Source organism: Microtus oregoni, unplaced genomic scaffold (assembly GCF_018167655.1).
Source record: "Microtus oregoni isolate MIOR12 unplaced genomic scaffold, Mior012 000005F_ref0000423, whole genome shotgun sequence".
Taxonomy (NCBI): Eukaryota; Metazoa; Chordata; class Mammalia; order Rodentia; family Cricetidae; genus Microtus; species Microtus oregoni.
The window spans coordinates 14056090-14072206 of record NW_024543064.1 but is presented as its reverse complement, the minus strand read 5'-3'; the positions used below and the strand labels follow the sequence as shown (position 1 = coordinate 14072206).

Sequence of the window (16117 nt, the reverse complement as noted above, 5' to 3'; positions counted from 1 at the left end):
GGGGGAGGCAGTGGGAGGTAACAACAATACTCCGATGGATGGATGGATGGATTCTTGTCTGGGTTCTGCAGAAAGCCAAGCATTTATTAGCCATGCAAACACTTGTTCTCTGGGGAGTCAAGGGTCGGGAGGGCAAAGTGAGTTGCCCTCTACCTATCACTGAGCAGAAAGCTGAGCAAACATCCCCTCCACTTTCCTGAACTTGGCCCTGTTCTGTTTGGTCGCAGAATGTATGAGCTAACTATCAGAAAAACTTGGCAAAGTGAAGCAACGATGTTTTCGCTTTGTGTCATGAGTGAGCGAGTTCTGAAGCTGGCTTTGCTGAGGCCTCTGGGGAGCTGTTTATCTGCTTTCCCTGTGCTGGGCTGGGGGTAGAGGGACCCCAGATAGATGCCTTTCTAGCACTACAGTACTAGGACATCGTGCCATGACAGGAACCCAGCTGCCCCTGTGATTTGTCCCCTGGTGTAGGACTCCTTCTTCACGCCAAGTCTCACACTGCAGGTGGTGTCTAGGCAGCGCAAGCATTCTCAGGACCACGAGGCAGAAGCAGTTGAAGCTCCGTGTATTCCCTTTCTTGGAAATCATTCCAACACTGATTGGGAAAGTGTGTCTCCCCATGTTGGGTGGGGTGTTGTGTGTAGTCATCTGTAGGTTAGGAATCTACAGTGTAGAGGTAATTAGGGTGTGACACCTTAGTCCTTCCCTCCAGTCTCCCTCTCCTGGCCTCAGAGGCATGTGGCATTTCTTACCTTTACAGGCAGCCATGAGACTGTCATTTTTTGAGGGGTCAACACTCAGCTGTGTGTTACAATCCCAGCAATGAGGACAAGGCAGGCAGGGCCCTCAGGCTTGCTAGCTAGCCCCCATAGCCTACTTAGTAAGTCCCAAGCCAGTGAGAGGCCTTGTCTAGATAATAAGAAAAGTTGTCCTCTGGCCTGTACATGTCTGCACATTTGTGCACATGCACCTACACATACGCATGCAAAGCTATAGCTGTATTTTTGCTGCTGTTTCGGCCATGAGGTGGAGTCTGCCACTTTGGCTTAGTGGAAGCTGCCCTGACCTCATCAGTCTGATAGCCTGGTACTCAAGAGTACTGCCCAGGGTTGAGCCTAGTTCCTGGTCTCAGTACATTTTGGAATGGGGGTGTTGGTGCATCCCTCTCTAATTCCTTCTGCCCATTCATGGGTGTTTGACTTCTTCCTTTGAGACATTGCACTCAGCATTCATTCGAGGACAGAGGGTGGGAAGGTTTCAGGCCTCTGTAGGTGTAGCTTGCTGGTAAAGGGTTTACCAGAGCCACGTCTGTTGATGGAAGAATAGCTGGGCACTTGGTAGAGATTGCTTGGGTCTAGCTGAAGAACCAAAATGACTGATTTTTGACCAAATTGATTTTCCAGACCCCTGTTGGAGGCTGCCTACTTGTATGCCTTCGGGTTGTATTAACTGATAAGCAGAGGGCAGGCCTGGCTTTGAATTCCACTTAGGAACATCGGAGCTGGTTTCTGCACCCAGATCATCAGTATGAGGGTCTTGATAACTCCTGCTTCTTCTGGACATGGTTTTAGACTGTGGTTTCTTTACAGGCACTTCTAGTAACCCTGCCTGAGAAAGATTATGGTTGTTTCCACTTAACAGATGAAAAAAAATTAAGGCTCAGGAAGGTGATGGACTTGTTCAGACCCTTACTGCTAGGACTTGGCGGATGCAGACTCGACACCCTCCTCTGTCTTGCTTCTGAGGTCCTGTCTACCAGCCCCAGATTTGCCAGGTGTCTGCCTTGGGTCTTGAACAGTGAGCCAGGAAGTATCATTTCTTTTGGCATCTCCCTGCCCTGTGGGTCATGATGTAAACCAGAAGAGAGGAGTACCAGGTCTTAGTTTAAATTTGCAAGCATGCCTGGTGGTAGTGGTACACACCTTTAATTCCAGCATTCAGGAGGCAGAGACAGGCAGATCTCTGAGTTCAAGGTCTACAGGGCAAGTTCTGGGACAGCCAGAGTTGCATAAAGAAACCCTGCCTTGAAAAAATTAAAACAAAACAAAACAAAGGACAAACATGTCACATGTTGGGAAGATGTGCATTGTGGTTCCCATCAGCTGAGCAGCTTTGGTGATACAGTGGAGGGATGTGAGGAGGTCCTTGTAGGATTCTATTACAGTCTGCTGTACTGTACCCACGACTGACAGTTCAGTGTGGTATGTGGTGGCTAGCCTTTGAGCTGGGACAAGCAGACAGCAGTTCGCAGAAGTTGGGTACAGCCTTCCGAATTTTGTCACACATGGCCTGGAAATAGGAATCTTCAAGGGCAAGAGGTGCATTTGCCTGGAGCTGCAATGTTCCACAGCACAGCACCTCCAGTGGGTGGCTGTTAGCTGTGCACTCAGAATAGCTAGTAAAGAGGGCTGGGTATGACCCTGCCCAAATAAATGATGTGCTGGAGGTGGTAGCTAGGCCTTGGTCTGATCAGTACATGTGGGTGAATTTCAAAGTTAAAATATGTTTTAGAATAGATGTGTGCTGTTGGTTTTTTTTTTTTGTGTGTGTGTGTGTGTGTTTTGGGGCTTGAACCTGGGGCTTCATGTGTGTTAGTCAAGTAATACCCCAGCCCACCCAATGCTTATTTGATGCCCAAGTATTGGGCTCCTTTTAAACCTTCCTTTAGACCTAAATCAAGAAACAGCCCTGCCCTGCTTCTAGCTTGGGTTGGTGGAGACTTCATTAGCCCCGCTCCACATTCTTTACATATCACTGCCCTGGGACCTTTCTGTTTGTGCTATTGGCTGATTGGACCTGATTTGTCATACTCCCATCCCAGCCTCTGAAAGCTGTGCAGATGCTTTTTTGGGGCAAACCCATGTCCAGATACTGCAGATTGCATCCAGGCTACCTTGTAAATATGTTTAGGAGAAGGTTGTCAGTTGGCTGCCCCTGCTACAAAAGGAACCCACTTCTCTTGGCCAGTGCACGCCCACTGTTTTCCAAACAGCTTTCTTCTGTGTTTGGAATACAGGGACACTCTGGATTAATTGTCTGGCTTTGGAGAAGAGTCTTCTTGTGTTTCCGGTGCCATTGAGGTAGATATGGACAGCACACATGCCATTTATTGAAGAAGTCTTAGGATTGCCCCTAATTATGTGTCTAGCTGCCAGTTGACAAAGTGGAGGATTAGTCGCTGGTTATACGAAACCAGCCAGGATCGTGCAGAGGCGGCAGCTGTAGACATCTGCGAGCCATTATTGAGCAGACCATAGGTGATGGCGCCCTGTGGACTCTTCTGCAGGGGCCAGGAAACCATCAACCAGAGAAACTGTCTCCAGAAGGCTTTAGTGTTTTCCAGAAATCACCTGTCAGTAGCAGTGTGGGTGTGAGACTCCAGTTGTAATCCAAGGAGACAGATTGGTGGTAGGACTGCCTGCCCCAGCCCTGCAGGGCCTGAGAAGACTCTCGCTATTGCTGATTGGTTCTGAGCCAGCAGGCTATTCCTGGAAGTTGGTGTTTGAGTGGAGCCTGTTGGTTAGCGGCCTGTGTAGAATGTTTCAGGCATGGAGACCAGTCGTGTCTTAGTGCTCTGGCTCCAGGACAGGTGGCCCGAGCTTCCTGACTCCCTTTGCTTGCCTGTGAAACTGGTGCCATCCTCCCCAGGACACAGGTCTAGTCACCAGTGGCTCGGCAGCACATGCTCTGCTGCTTTGCACGTTGAATGTTCTTAACGATGAGCACTTCACCCGAAAACCTGGATTGGCCTAAGTCGTGTGTCCTCTTCCTTCCAGGGAACCCAGGGCAGCCAGGACCTTTTAATACTGTCATAGTCCATTCCCCTGATACAGAACTTCCGACATTCTACTGGGGGAGGAGGCAAGCTGAGCTTCATTCTCAAGTTTCTGCTTACGGTTAAGCTCTTAGCAAGTGGAAAGCACAAGCATGTGGAATGAGTGTGGAATGAAGGGTTTGTGTTTGGGTCCTGGTTCACTTGCTGTTGCGTGGCCAGTCTGCTGAGTTACAGATCAACCTGGGCCACAGGTTGCCTCCCTTGGCAGGTTTCTGAGACTCCCATCAGTTTTTCAAGCCTGGGCAGGTGAGTGAGCTGCTCCTGTGAGAGATTCAGGCAGCCATCGCCTGTAGAAGTCCTGGTTGGGAGTTGAGTTTTATTTAGCACAGGACATATGTGTGGGTTTGATAGGTGGTCACTGTCTGTGTGTTGAAAAGTGGAGGGTACAGGAAATAAGGGTATCTGCCTTCCACAGATGCCCAGAAGAGCCCAAAAGTAGACCTGCTTGCTGAGTGCGAGTCTACCAGTGTCAGAAGGTGCCAATGCAGCTGTCCCTCCCGAGAGCTTGGGAGCTGTTCCTTTCAGAGAACTCTGCCTTTCCCCTAGGTTTGTAGAGTGAATTCTAATCTCCACGAAGAACCTACCTAGAGTTCTGCAGAGGAGGCTGAGGCTGCAAATAGGAGCACAACTGCAGCTCCTGAGTGTGTGATTTCGAACGCCTCAGTTCCTAAAGGACAGTGGAAGGGAAGGGCCGTCCATGGTGCCTCCGGAACTGGGTGGGGAACCTGTGTTCCCGTTAATGAGTTTCCATTGGAATAAACATACTGGGAGAAGCACCTGGAAATTCCCACTGTTGGGTCAGATGTCTAGGCATCTCGGGACTCTTCTAGGCCTGTCACGCTGGTCCAATTTTGATAACCTCAGATGGGCTTGTAAGTCCTGGCAGGTAGGGAAATGGTTTAGTAGTGCAGCTGTTCTCAGCTGCAACCTCGGTGGGACAAACGGACGGGTCAGAAAGCTTCAGGAATTAGGCTGCAAAGTGCAGCAGATCCAAGGAGGACTTCTCGATAGCTGCTGTGGCGATGTCCTCCCTTGGCCTTCTGTCGCCCTTTGCACTGCAACTATCGGGAGCCGTTGGTCCTCATGCTTCATGGCACACAGGGCAAGGGTGGATGTTGCTTTCAAGCCTGTCCTCCTTTGTTGGTGCTGAGTGACTTGGCAACTTAAGCGACACCCTCCTTCCTAGAGACTCTTGGCAGCCTACATGGAAAGCCTGTATCAAGTTAGAAAGCAGGGAAGAATGGGTCTTGGGGTGCCCAGAGTGTGTCCTGGAGAGCAACCATGTCTTTATGCCCCAGAGAGTTCTGCAGTGTGGGAAGGATGCACTATCAAAATGACATTGCTTTTGCCACCCTGCCGGTCACTTTAAATAGTTAATTTTTCTGTCAAGCTGACAGGCCAGGCTGGCTGTTCAGGGACCTGAGCTCCTTCCTTCCTGAGATGTTACCATTTTCTAGGGCCATCCATATGATCCAGAAGAACGCTAAATGGCCCCTGCATGTCACATGATGTTTGTGTTAGTCCGATTTTAAAGATTTCAGTGAGCCAGCCATGGCAATGTGCTCCCAACGTTTCAGGGAGTACCCTCTTCCCAGCCAGGTGTTGCTTTGACCCCTTGGTAGAAGGTGTTCCCCGGGAAACAAAGGCCATCCCAAGGATACTTTGTGTCTGGGCCACTGTCATCAGTGTGGGACAGTCATTCAATAGAAGAATTGCTTTTCATTTTATTAAACCAAAATGTGCATTTTTCTAGAGCAACCTGACACAGAGGCTGAGTTTGCCCTCGATTCTCTCCCAGATAGCCCCCAGCACAAACTGTTCTAAGTTCCAAAGCAGAAAACAAATTCTGTTTTTAAAACAATTGCTTGCTGGGTCACAAGACCATCCGAGGCCAGTCCTGGTCAAGTGAGACGGGTCTGTGGTAAGTCAGCCCAGCCTCCAGGCGCCAGCAGCTTCCCCCTGTGCTGTCTATGAAGTGAGTGTTCACCAAACCTCTCAGGAATGTAAACCGAGGCACCAGCTCTGCAGACTTAAAGGCTTCCAGGGTTGTTTACATTCAGATGCCTCTAGTCCAGATCTGCCCTCTCCAGTGTGAGTTTCTGCTTCTCTCTGGAGTTAGATACACTGTGCTTCCACAGGATGCACTCTGAGCTTCAGCTTCTCCATCTACCTCCTGTCTCCTAGACACCACCTCAGCCTCTTAATTCTGCCCCTTAACCCTGCAGCTTTCGGAGCATAGGTGGGGAGAAGGTCCTTTGCCAGTCTTTTCTGCGCAAAGCTCATCTCTAGTCAGACTGCTGCCCAGTGGTCATCACAAAAAGCTTTGCTTGCTACTGCCATCCAAAAAGATCACCCAAGGCCTGGTGTCTCCAAAGTTTCTCTGGCAGTTTCTATGGGTCATTGACTCAGGGGCATCCTGGCCAGGTCATTCTGGCCTAAGGATTTATATTGTTATAGTCACAGTGAGCCAGAAATAGCTCTGGAGCTTAGGGCCTGTCTCTTCCAAAGGCCCCCAGGAAGAGAAGCTGCCAGTCTTCCCTATCCTCAGAAGCCACTCAGCATTAGTCTTGCTATAGGATTGCTAAAACAGCCATAGACACACCCCACTTCCAAGAAGAAAGGGGTGTGGACACGAGTGGGTGCAGTGGAGGAAGGTTGGCCAGGCACGTTGTGTGGGGGCATAGAGTGCCTAGTTAGAGCCAATTTTGCAAAATTAGTCTCTTGTGATATTCCTCAGTGTGTTACTATTCCTCTGTGGAACTCTTCAGAAGCTCCTATACAGAGCAGTGGGTTCTAGAGTTAAGAATCCGGAGAACATAGCACAGAGATGCAAGGCTTCCCTCTGACAGATTCGAAAGCAACACTAATGGAGAAATGAGGCTGGAAGCTAGGGCCCAGGCTAAGCAAGCTATGAGTGACTTGGGAGTAAGCAAGTCCAGGTCACTCATGACAAGGCCCAGTTACCACTCACACAGATCCCAGCAGCTCGTCCCCTCCCTGTGCTGTACTGGCTCTCAGGACAGAAGGAGTCTCATCAGCCCTTCCCTTTGTGACCCTGCAGGGCCCCCAGGAGCTGCCTGGGGTACAGACCCCATCCTCATGTCCCTAGGAGTCCTCTGGACTTAATAGTGGGCTTTGTCCAGCTTTATCAGTGCGGGGATAGTGTGTGTACTCTGTGTTCAGCTCGGGCTTATCACAGGCTGGGACATGCCTGCTCTTGGTGTCCCTGCATAGGAACTGATACTCTTTCTTTGTTGATGATTTCCTGGGGAAATTGTCTGTGTGTGCTTAGCAGGGCAGGTTTGACTGTCTTCAGAAGACTGGATGACAGTCTGGTATCTGTGCTCTCCGGCGGATACTTTAGCTTGTGGTATTTTATTTGATTATTAGTTCTTGTCCATATGGACGTTATTTTACTTGTTGCCAGGCAAGTTAGACAGTTTTGTGACTTTTTTTTTAAGTCATGTGAAAGCCAGCAAAAGCCAAACCTTCCCTGCCTCAGCTGATGTCCTTTAGAAGCCACCGCCCTTGTCCTTCCGTACCCTCAAACTCTTGTCCCTGGTGGTTTTTTCCTAATTGATTCTGATTTTTTTTTTTTAAACTGCACTGTAAGCTCTGTAAAGACCAGGGACTTTGTGTTCACTTCTGAGCATCAAAAACAGAGCCTGTTTCCTAGGAAACAATAAATAATTATTGAGTGAGTAATTGAATGGGCAGAGAGTGGTGGAAGGTGAGGTGAAATGGCCTTTCTTTGGCTGCTTCCTTTTCATCCCATCCCATAACCACCAGTGCTCTGGGAGGGAGAGCCCAGAAAGGCTTGCTTTCTGAAGGAGGGCATTTGGGAGAAGCCATTTTAGTCAAGGGGTTGCAGGTTGCAAAAAAGGGAAGTAACTGAGGAAGGACAGCCTGAGAAGATGGGCACAGGAACAGGTAAATCGCTCCGTTTTGCTATGCCCATGTCTTCTATGTCCCTTTCACTTGAACATCCACAGCACGGTGGCTATTTGAACAGTTCTGTAATTGGGACTAAATCTCATGCATCAGGCCAAGTTCAGGGCCTGGCCCAAGGTTGGCACTCAATGCGTAGTTGTTGAATTGTAAATCCAGAATGATGATTTTATAGACCGGCAGGAGAGAGGGACCCAGCTGTGCATCTCCATTTAGAATGAGGAAGGAGGAGCGGGATCCGTTTAGGAGGCATCACAGACAACCTAGCCACAAGAAAGATGTTCTCCTCTGCTGTACCTCATCTTCACTTGCTCCTGGGTATTTCCTCCTAGTACTTTATTTAGGAGGCTGGAGGTGCTGCTGTGGTTATGAGCACTTGTCACTCTTCAGAGGACCCAGGTTCGATTGCCAGCATGCACATGGTTCCCACAGCTGTCTGTTGACTCCACAGATGAGCAAAGTTTGAAGTGTCACAGCATGACTTGTAAGACCTGGACAAGGTCATCCTCTATCTCTGGTAGCTGTGTGACTTTCCCTCACTTACAAAGCCTGTATTCGTCATTCCCTGGGCTGCTGCATTAGTTTAGGGTGCATAGGCACCCATGTATAACAGATATGTTCTCTCACACCTTATGAAAGGAATGGACCTTTCTGGACCTTATGAAAATGGGGGCATCTCCTGGGTTGTCCCCTGGGGACTCCCTCACCATAATCTGTTTTCTTCATGTTCTTGGTGCTGTTTTCTTTCCCTTTGGACCCCTTAGATTTGGGACAGCTCTGGTGAGTGGCTCCATCCACTCTAATTTTAACATTTTACAGGCTGTCAGTAGGCTTTCCCATGTTGCTTCACTTACGGGAAGCATTTAGTCATTTCCTAACCTAATGAGAGTTAAACATCCTTAGCCCCAGAAATTTGTTGTGAAACATTTCCAATTAAGATGACTGGGGACGAGTACAGAGTCCTCCTGGCTGGCGGGGCAGGAGTGGTGCCCTGCCAGCGGGTGCAGTCTGGCTGGCTGGAAGGGAGGCCTTCTGCAGAGGCCTCTTGGGGTGAGGAGGAATGGCATGCTGGGATTCTGGGGGTGCCCAGAGTCAGAATGGCACTCTCCCATTCTGACCTTCACAGGTCAAGTTTCTGTTATTCAGAACCCCCACAAATTTCCAGTGTGTAGGGGTTTCAGTTGCAAGTTAGCTCAGCTTAAGTATATAGGCATTTTCTTTTGAATTCTGAGGAAGATTGCTAATGTCTGTTTTCTAGAACCCTAGTTTTTAGGGCCTGAGTGGATGCCAGGTTTTTTTGAAGAGGGTCTTTGCTATGACCAGGTATTAGGGGCAAGCTCCCCTTTCTCCAACCTTCCCCCCGCAAACAAAACATAAAAACAAAAACTGACTGTTAGGGAGGCTGTCCTTTGCATTGTGAGGAGTTCAGTGGCATCCCTGACCCCTCATCATTGAATGCTGGCAGCATCTCTATCCTTTGCGACAGGCAAAAGTGTTCTTATGTGTCTGTCTCTCAGCATCTCCTAGAACAGGTGGGTTTACGTGCGGACATGGCAGGTCCTGCAGAAATCATCTCTGGGTGAGAAACGCTAGCTTTAATGGAATCATTTAGAGTTTCTATCCTTTCTTTAAAATTGCTGTGTTTAAGTCTGTGCGAGAATGAATGTGTTTGGATGTGCATGCACAGAGGCCAGAAGTGTCTGATACTGTGGAACTGGAGTCATAGGCATTTATGTGCCTCCTGATAGAGGTGCGAGGAACGGAGCTCAGGTCCTTTGCAAGAGCATTATGGACTCATAGCCACTGAGCCATCTCTCCAGCACATGTCTAGCCCCTTATTTAGAGTCAGGGTCTCTCCTGTTCCAGTCTAGTCTTGAGTTTACTATATAGGCGTGGGCGACTTGGAATTTGTAAGCCTCCTGTCTGCCTCCCAAGTGCTAGAATTGCAGACATGTACCACCATGCTCAGTTTATGCTGGATGGAAGCCAGGGCCATGCACATGCTAGGCAAGCATTCTACCAGCTGAGCACATGTCCCACTCCTGGGGTTTCATTTCTCTGCGGGCAAAATGGGATTGAACACATTGTTTAGTTGGCGGCAGCAGTAAGACGGGAGGGGTATTATAAAATAATTAAAATAGTGATATCTTGTGAGAGAGCGAGAGAACCCCCAGAAGATAGAAGTGTAGAGGGTACCCCCGGAGCTGTAGTTGTAAGTGGTTGTGAGCCACCTGGTGTGAGTGCTGGGAGTCGAACTTTGGTCTTTGGAAGAACAACACATGCTCTTAACCTCTAGGCTGTCTCTCCAGCCCCTTAGATCAAGGTTTTACATATGTGAGGAATGAGTGATATTTATAAAAGATGCTCCAGGTATTACATACTGCTGCTGTGTGCTGACATCCCATATGCATTACTATCCAAGTCACCGTACCATGACTGTCCCCATCTCATGCACACATAGAGGCTGGTGGAGGTGAAGAAACTGGTCCAAGGTTCCAAGTTTGCTTTTTTGTTGTTGGTTTTTCGAGACAGGGTTTCTCTGTAGCTATGGAGCCTGTCCTGGAACTCACTCTGTAGACCAGACTGGCCTCTGCCTCCTGAGTGCTGAGAGTAAAGGCGTGCACCACCACTGCCTGGCCCAAGGTTCCCAGGTGATGGGGGAACAGATTCGGGAAGTGGAGTTAATCAGCTCACCTCTGCTGTGTCCTGACATGTTACAGTAGCTTCTTGTGCCTGTGAGCCAAATCCATGTCCCTGTAGCCTTGGCGACATACCTTGCCTAAAAGTGGATGGCACAAGTAATAACTTCATGACTGCTGAATGCCTCGTTAAACAAAGCAGCAGCAGGGGTTGGGAGTACCTTGTTTTCCTTTCTTTAGAGTTTGTAACCATCTTGAGCAAGGGACAGACTTTTTTTTTTTAAACAATCTGCCACGTATGTATATGTGAAAATAAAATTGGCTCCATTTAGCAGTGTGCCGTGTCTGGTGGATACAAAGTGGGCCCCTGCTTGCTGTGGTTAGTAGAGTCTAGATGGCAACAGTCCTCGAAGGTTGTGGCTCATTACAGCCAAATGTGGCGTTGTAAGGATTCCTGTGTGTTTTATAAGACTCTTCAACTGGCTCGTTAGGGCCTTCAGAAGTCCTGAGATGAACTGAACCAGAGCAGGCATTAGATAGGAATCAAAATCTCTTCTTGGCTCTGGGGACTTCCATGGCTGCCAGCCCTCAGATTCTCCCACCTCCCACTCATCTCCCCCACCCTTCCCGGTCCTCGTCATTCTCTCAACACACCTTCCGCTCTTAGTTCCAAGGTGCTGGAACTTAGTTCTCTGTGCTGCAGCCCGCTGTACACCCAAGTTCCCTTGCTCTTTACTGGTCTTGCCCCACTCAGTCTCTCTCTCTCCCCCACCCCCTGTCCTTTTATTATTTCTGCAGTGCGTGATGCACAGTGGCCCTTGTGACTGTTAAACAGCACCTGTGTGAAACTTTGGAAAGGGGCTCAGTGAGCGAGAGTGGGTTTCACCCTCCAGTACCCCAAGGCGGCAGGTAGCACAGTTTATTATATTTTATTTTATTGGCTAGAGTGAGCCCTTTTTAAAATTAGTTCATTTTTCTTGTGTTTGTGCACGTGTGCATGTGCCAAGGTACACTTGTGGAAGTTAGGACAACCTGTGGGCAGTCAGCCCTTCCCTTCCTCTGTGTCAGCCCCAGGGATTAAACTTGGTTGCCACACTTGGTGACAGGTGCTTTCCCTCTCAGCCATCCTGCCACAGAGCTCATCTGTTTGGTGCTTCAGCCTTAGACTGGTTGCAGGGGCTCGGAAAACTTCCTAGGCCTTGCTGACTGACTGACAGACTGATGAGCTTGTAATCCCAGTGCACACCTTGGCCTTGGTTCTTCTCTTCTTTCTTTCTGATGTGGAGTTTATCAGGGTGCCTGGCCTGGCAGTGTCACATGATGGTATTCATCTTTGGCTCAGAGCAGAGATGACCCTACCTTTCTCCAAGAGCCTGCTCACTGTAGACCCAGAGGGAGTTAGCACCTATAGCGGCCAGCTCTGCTGCAGAGGAGTGCTGAGGGGCTTGGAGGACTCTCCATCTTGCTCTCTCCCATTTCAGGGTGACACACAGAAAGGGGGCAGACTGTCTGCATGGCATTCCTCTGCAGATTCATCACAGGCCTGGCAGAGGCCTGCAGGCTCTGTGGGTCTCAGAGTAGCCTGAGGAAGCAGTGTCAGAAGGAACAAATGCCTTTTTGGCGGGAGTGACTTAGATGCTTTTCTTTGTTTCTCCACAGAGCGATCAGCAGCTGGACTGTGCCTTGGACCTAATGAGGCGCCTGCCTCCACAGCAGATCGAGAAAAACCTCAGTGACCTGATCGACCTGGTGCGTACCTTCTTCATATGGTGTCACTCGAGGGCACCGCGCAGTTGCTTTCTTCTGTGCTGCTCTTTGTGTGGAATTCAAAACACAGGAAACCTCTTTTCTTCCAAGCCAGACTCCACCACTGCGCCCAGCAGAGAGAAGATGAGTTTCATATGGTGGTCTTTTCTCTGAGCCCATCCGTATTGATAAAGTCCAGGATAAGCATTGGTTGTAAAGTGAATTATGACCCCATCCCCCAGTTACTGTGTTTACCATTTCTAGAAGCTTACATGTAGGCCACACCTCTGCAGGTGAGCTTCCTCAGCCAGCCCTGTACCAGCACTGTCCTTTTTAGCCTAAAAAGCTTAACAGCAAAAAGTTTTAATGTGTATTTTTAAAGTATTCAGTCATTTTTAAAGGGCTTTTTTTAAACATATAAAATAATTGGTTTTCAAATGATGCCTTGGATGAGCGGACACTGAGGTAGTGCTTAGAAATACAAAATACTCAACACTGTACCACAGAGTAATTGAAATCAGCTCCCAGGAGGCCTTCCAGCTCACATAGATGATTTAATGGGGTCTGGAACCAAGTCTGTTTTTCCCATTGTGTCCCATGTCTCCCTGGATGTGGAGCAATGAGGCATCATTTAAAGTGGGGGTTTTCGACCATTCATCTGCTCTGGTGATTTACTTTTATTCTGTTGTTGGGACCTGGAAGGCTTTCACCAGGAAAACAATGCAATAGTAGAAAATCACCATCAATCCCCGATGAAGCTCTCGTAGCAGCCTGGCCGGTCCCCAGTGCGGCCATCTCTGTTTATAGGGCCAGCAGCTCCAGTGCGAGCAGGTGGACAGCAGGGAGCGGTGGAAGGAGCTGTGAGCAGGAATTGCGGACTGTTCGGGACATGGGAGCGGTGGAAGGAGTTGTGAGCAGGAATTGCAGACTGTTCGGGACATGGGAGCGGTGGAAGGAGTTGTGAGCAGGAATTGCGGACTGTTCGGGACATGGGACGGGAGTGGTTTCAGGAGGTTGGTGGCCCTGTGAGGAAGCTAGCCCCAGGTGCCTCGTGCTAGACTTGAAGAGAAGGTGTGTGTGAAGGAGAGTCTCAGGGTGTGCACACACACACACACACACACACACACGTATGCTTATGCACACAGAAACTATTAAATGCATGCCCGCAGTACATTGTCCGCAGAGACTTGTCCCATCCACCACTTCAAATGTTGCCTTCAGGGTGTTCCCTGCCTCTGTGTGTGACCTTAAATTATTTAGCCCTCAGCCGTCCGTCCTATGAGACAGTGCTGCCAAGTGCAGTCTGGGAAGTCTGGCCTTTCTCTTTAGCAGTCTCTGGCTGACCCTGTGTGGACAAGGCAGGGCAGTGTTGGAGGTGTGATCGGGTCCCCAGTCTGCTCAGCTTCGGGAATTGTCCTTTAAACTCTGTGAAAGTGTGCTTAGCTGAAGTTCAACTCAGTTGGCCAACTTAGTTATTACTGTAGTTTTGAAACCCCCCTAACACAGAAGCCCAGGAAGACGAATACCTATTTCTCTGTCAATTCTTAGTGTCTAATGGGCTGTTTTGTTCTTATGGCGACTGAAGCATTGTATTACAGCTGCTGCTTTCCCCTGGGACCCTCACCACTCATCTCTGAGATGTGTGTAGCTTGATTGCTTTGCGCAGTTGCCAGTTTCCCTCAGGTCCAGGAGGGAAGGAGAGGCTGTGAGCTGCTTCACCCCAAATGCTGGGTCAGGGTGTTCTGCCTCAGGTCGCCTGTGCAGGCTGCAGAGACACAGGGTGGAGTGCCACAAACTGCATCTGTCATGGCACCCGGCTGCACTTCCCTTTCCCACCCTGTCTTCTACAAGAACTGTATAAGAGAAGGAAGAGTAGGGGTGGAGATACCAGCCATGGGGGTAGGAGCTAACTAACAGTTAACTATGCCCAATACTTAGGGTTTGATCTTAAAGGTTCACACGCATGTAAAACTTGGCCCCCTCTCACAGTCCTGTTGGAAGACAGTGGAACCTTCAGGAGGCGGGGCCTAGTGGAAGGAAATTAGTCCTATGGGTAAGACATGAAGGAAGTGCTGAGATCCTGGCCCCTCTTCCTTTGTTCATGGATAGCATAAGGTGAGCAGCCACAGTCCACTATTCATGTTCCAATGTTTAGCCTCCCCACAGGCCCAGGAGTACCAGAGCCAACCACCCATGGACAGAGAGCTCTCAAGCCACAAGCCAGAAGAAACATGACCTCCCTTCAAGTTGTGGTGGGAATTTGGTCACAGTAATGGAAACCTTGCATACCATTGCATGCTTATGTCCGAGCACAAAATTTCCATTGTTTCTGTTTGATTTTTTTATAATAACCTTTGGAAGATCGCATGCCCAACCCACCTTTTTGAGAAAATGAGGCTGTTAGGAGGGTGGTGTGGCCAAGTGGCATCAGGAGCTCAGGTCTCTGCTGCTCTGCACTTAATCTTTGGTCACCTTTGACCCTGCAAGAGGCTGACTGTGGTGTGTCTTCATGGTGTGTCAGCTTTACCTGTGTGTAGAGAACATGTTAAATAACTTGATTCACTAGTAATGTTAGGACATAGGAATGTTCATTTTTCTTGTTATTGCTTGTTTTTTGGGACAAGGTCTAACTAACTATCCTAGGTTGACCTTGAATTTGACATCTTTCTGCATTAGCTCCCCTGCAGCTGGGAACAGAGGCACAAGTTACCATGCCTAGGTATATTTTAAGTTGTCTACTTTAAAAATATTATATGGGGCATGAAGGAATTCCCTTCTTAGAGCCAGGTCTTTCAGGAATAGCTTCCATAGCTTCATGGGGTGCCTTGAAATGGCTGGCTTGTGCGAATCCAGCCTTGGGGTCATCCACCTCCAGTCTGGACAGCACACCCCTATCAGAGAGTGGGTTGGGGATTTGGAATGCTTATTAATTTTTTAATTGAAGCATGATGGATGACAAGATAGAAATGAGGCGTGACTTCTCAATAGCTTAGGGTCTAGTGAAGCATGGCTCATTAAAGCCACACCAGCACGCTACAGAAGCCATATGTGAGTGACGGCCTGGCTGCAGAGTCCCCGTGTGTGCAGTACATGTGTATGGAACACTTGGTCTACCCTTCTGTTGGATCCTGTGATTGACTGTAGAAGTCACTTTCAATACATCTCTTTTCTCATTGTGGGTTTCTCCTGTAGTGCTTAGAGATGACATTTTTTTTTTCCTCTTAAACTAAATCTGCAGAGTCCTCTCATTCTTCAGGGCTTGTTCTGTGTCCTGGTTGTGGTTCCGAAGTCCCATGCACTTGAAGTTTCTCCCCATGGCTTTAATTCAGAGAACTCAAGCTGCCTCCGGCTACATTTCCCTTGTCTGGAGTCTGGAGACTTTAGAGGGGCTCACTTGCTCAAGCCAGGCAGAGAGGGAGCTGTTCTGCGGGGACAGCTCCAGTCTTGAGACTGATGGAGACATTGGGGTTTGCCTGTGTTCCCCCTCAGTGCTCCTATTTACATGTCAGAGCCAGCCTGCTGCAAGGGACTCTGTCCCATCCACAGAAGGTCCAGTTATGGGTAGCGTCAAAATGTACCATGTGCTTGGCGGCCAAATCATGAGAGCCCAGTTTGCCCTGCTGAGTCGGCACTCTTCCTTCTTCCCAGCACCACAGCCTTTGCTGTCTTGGGATTCTGGCGCAGGGAAGTGACCATCCTTTGCAGATGGCCGGACTATCGTTTTATTACATACTGATTCCGTTGTGCTGGAGGGACGCTGGCCGCAATTGGTTGCTAAGCTGTTTCAGCAACACCTGCAGCCCTGTGGGCCAGGGATCATGTGACAGCAAGGTTCTCCTTTGACCTGTGGCCTCTTTCTGCGCACTGGCCTCTCTCCTGGGTATATTTTGAGCACTGAGCTGAGGAAGGAGTTTGGTTTTGCAGATTGGCACCCACTAGGCCATCCGTC

At 49.1% G+C, this 16117-nt stretch overlaps 1 protein-coding gene across 2 annotated transcripts in view; it reads left to right on the top strand.

Moving 5' to 3' along the window:
• Window positions 1-16117, top strand: part of Capzb (capping actin protein of muscle Z-line subunit beta) — a 103424-nt gene that overhangs the window by 33115 nt on the left and 54192 nt on the right. For both annotated transcript variants that reach the window (XM_041652513.1, XM_041652512.1), the window contains exon 2: window positions 12082-12171. In XM_041652513.1, coding sequence (XP_041508447.1) covers window positions 12082-12171 — 90 coding nt within the window. The remainder of the gene's footprint in view (window positions 1-12081; window positions 12172-16117) is intronic.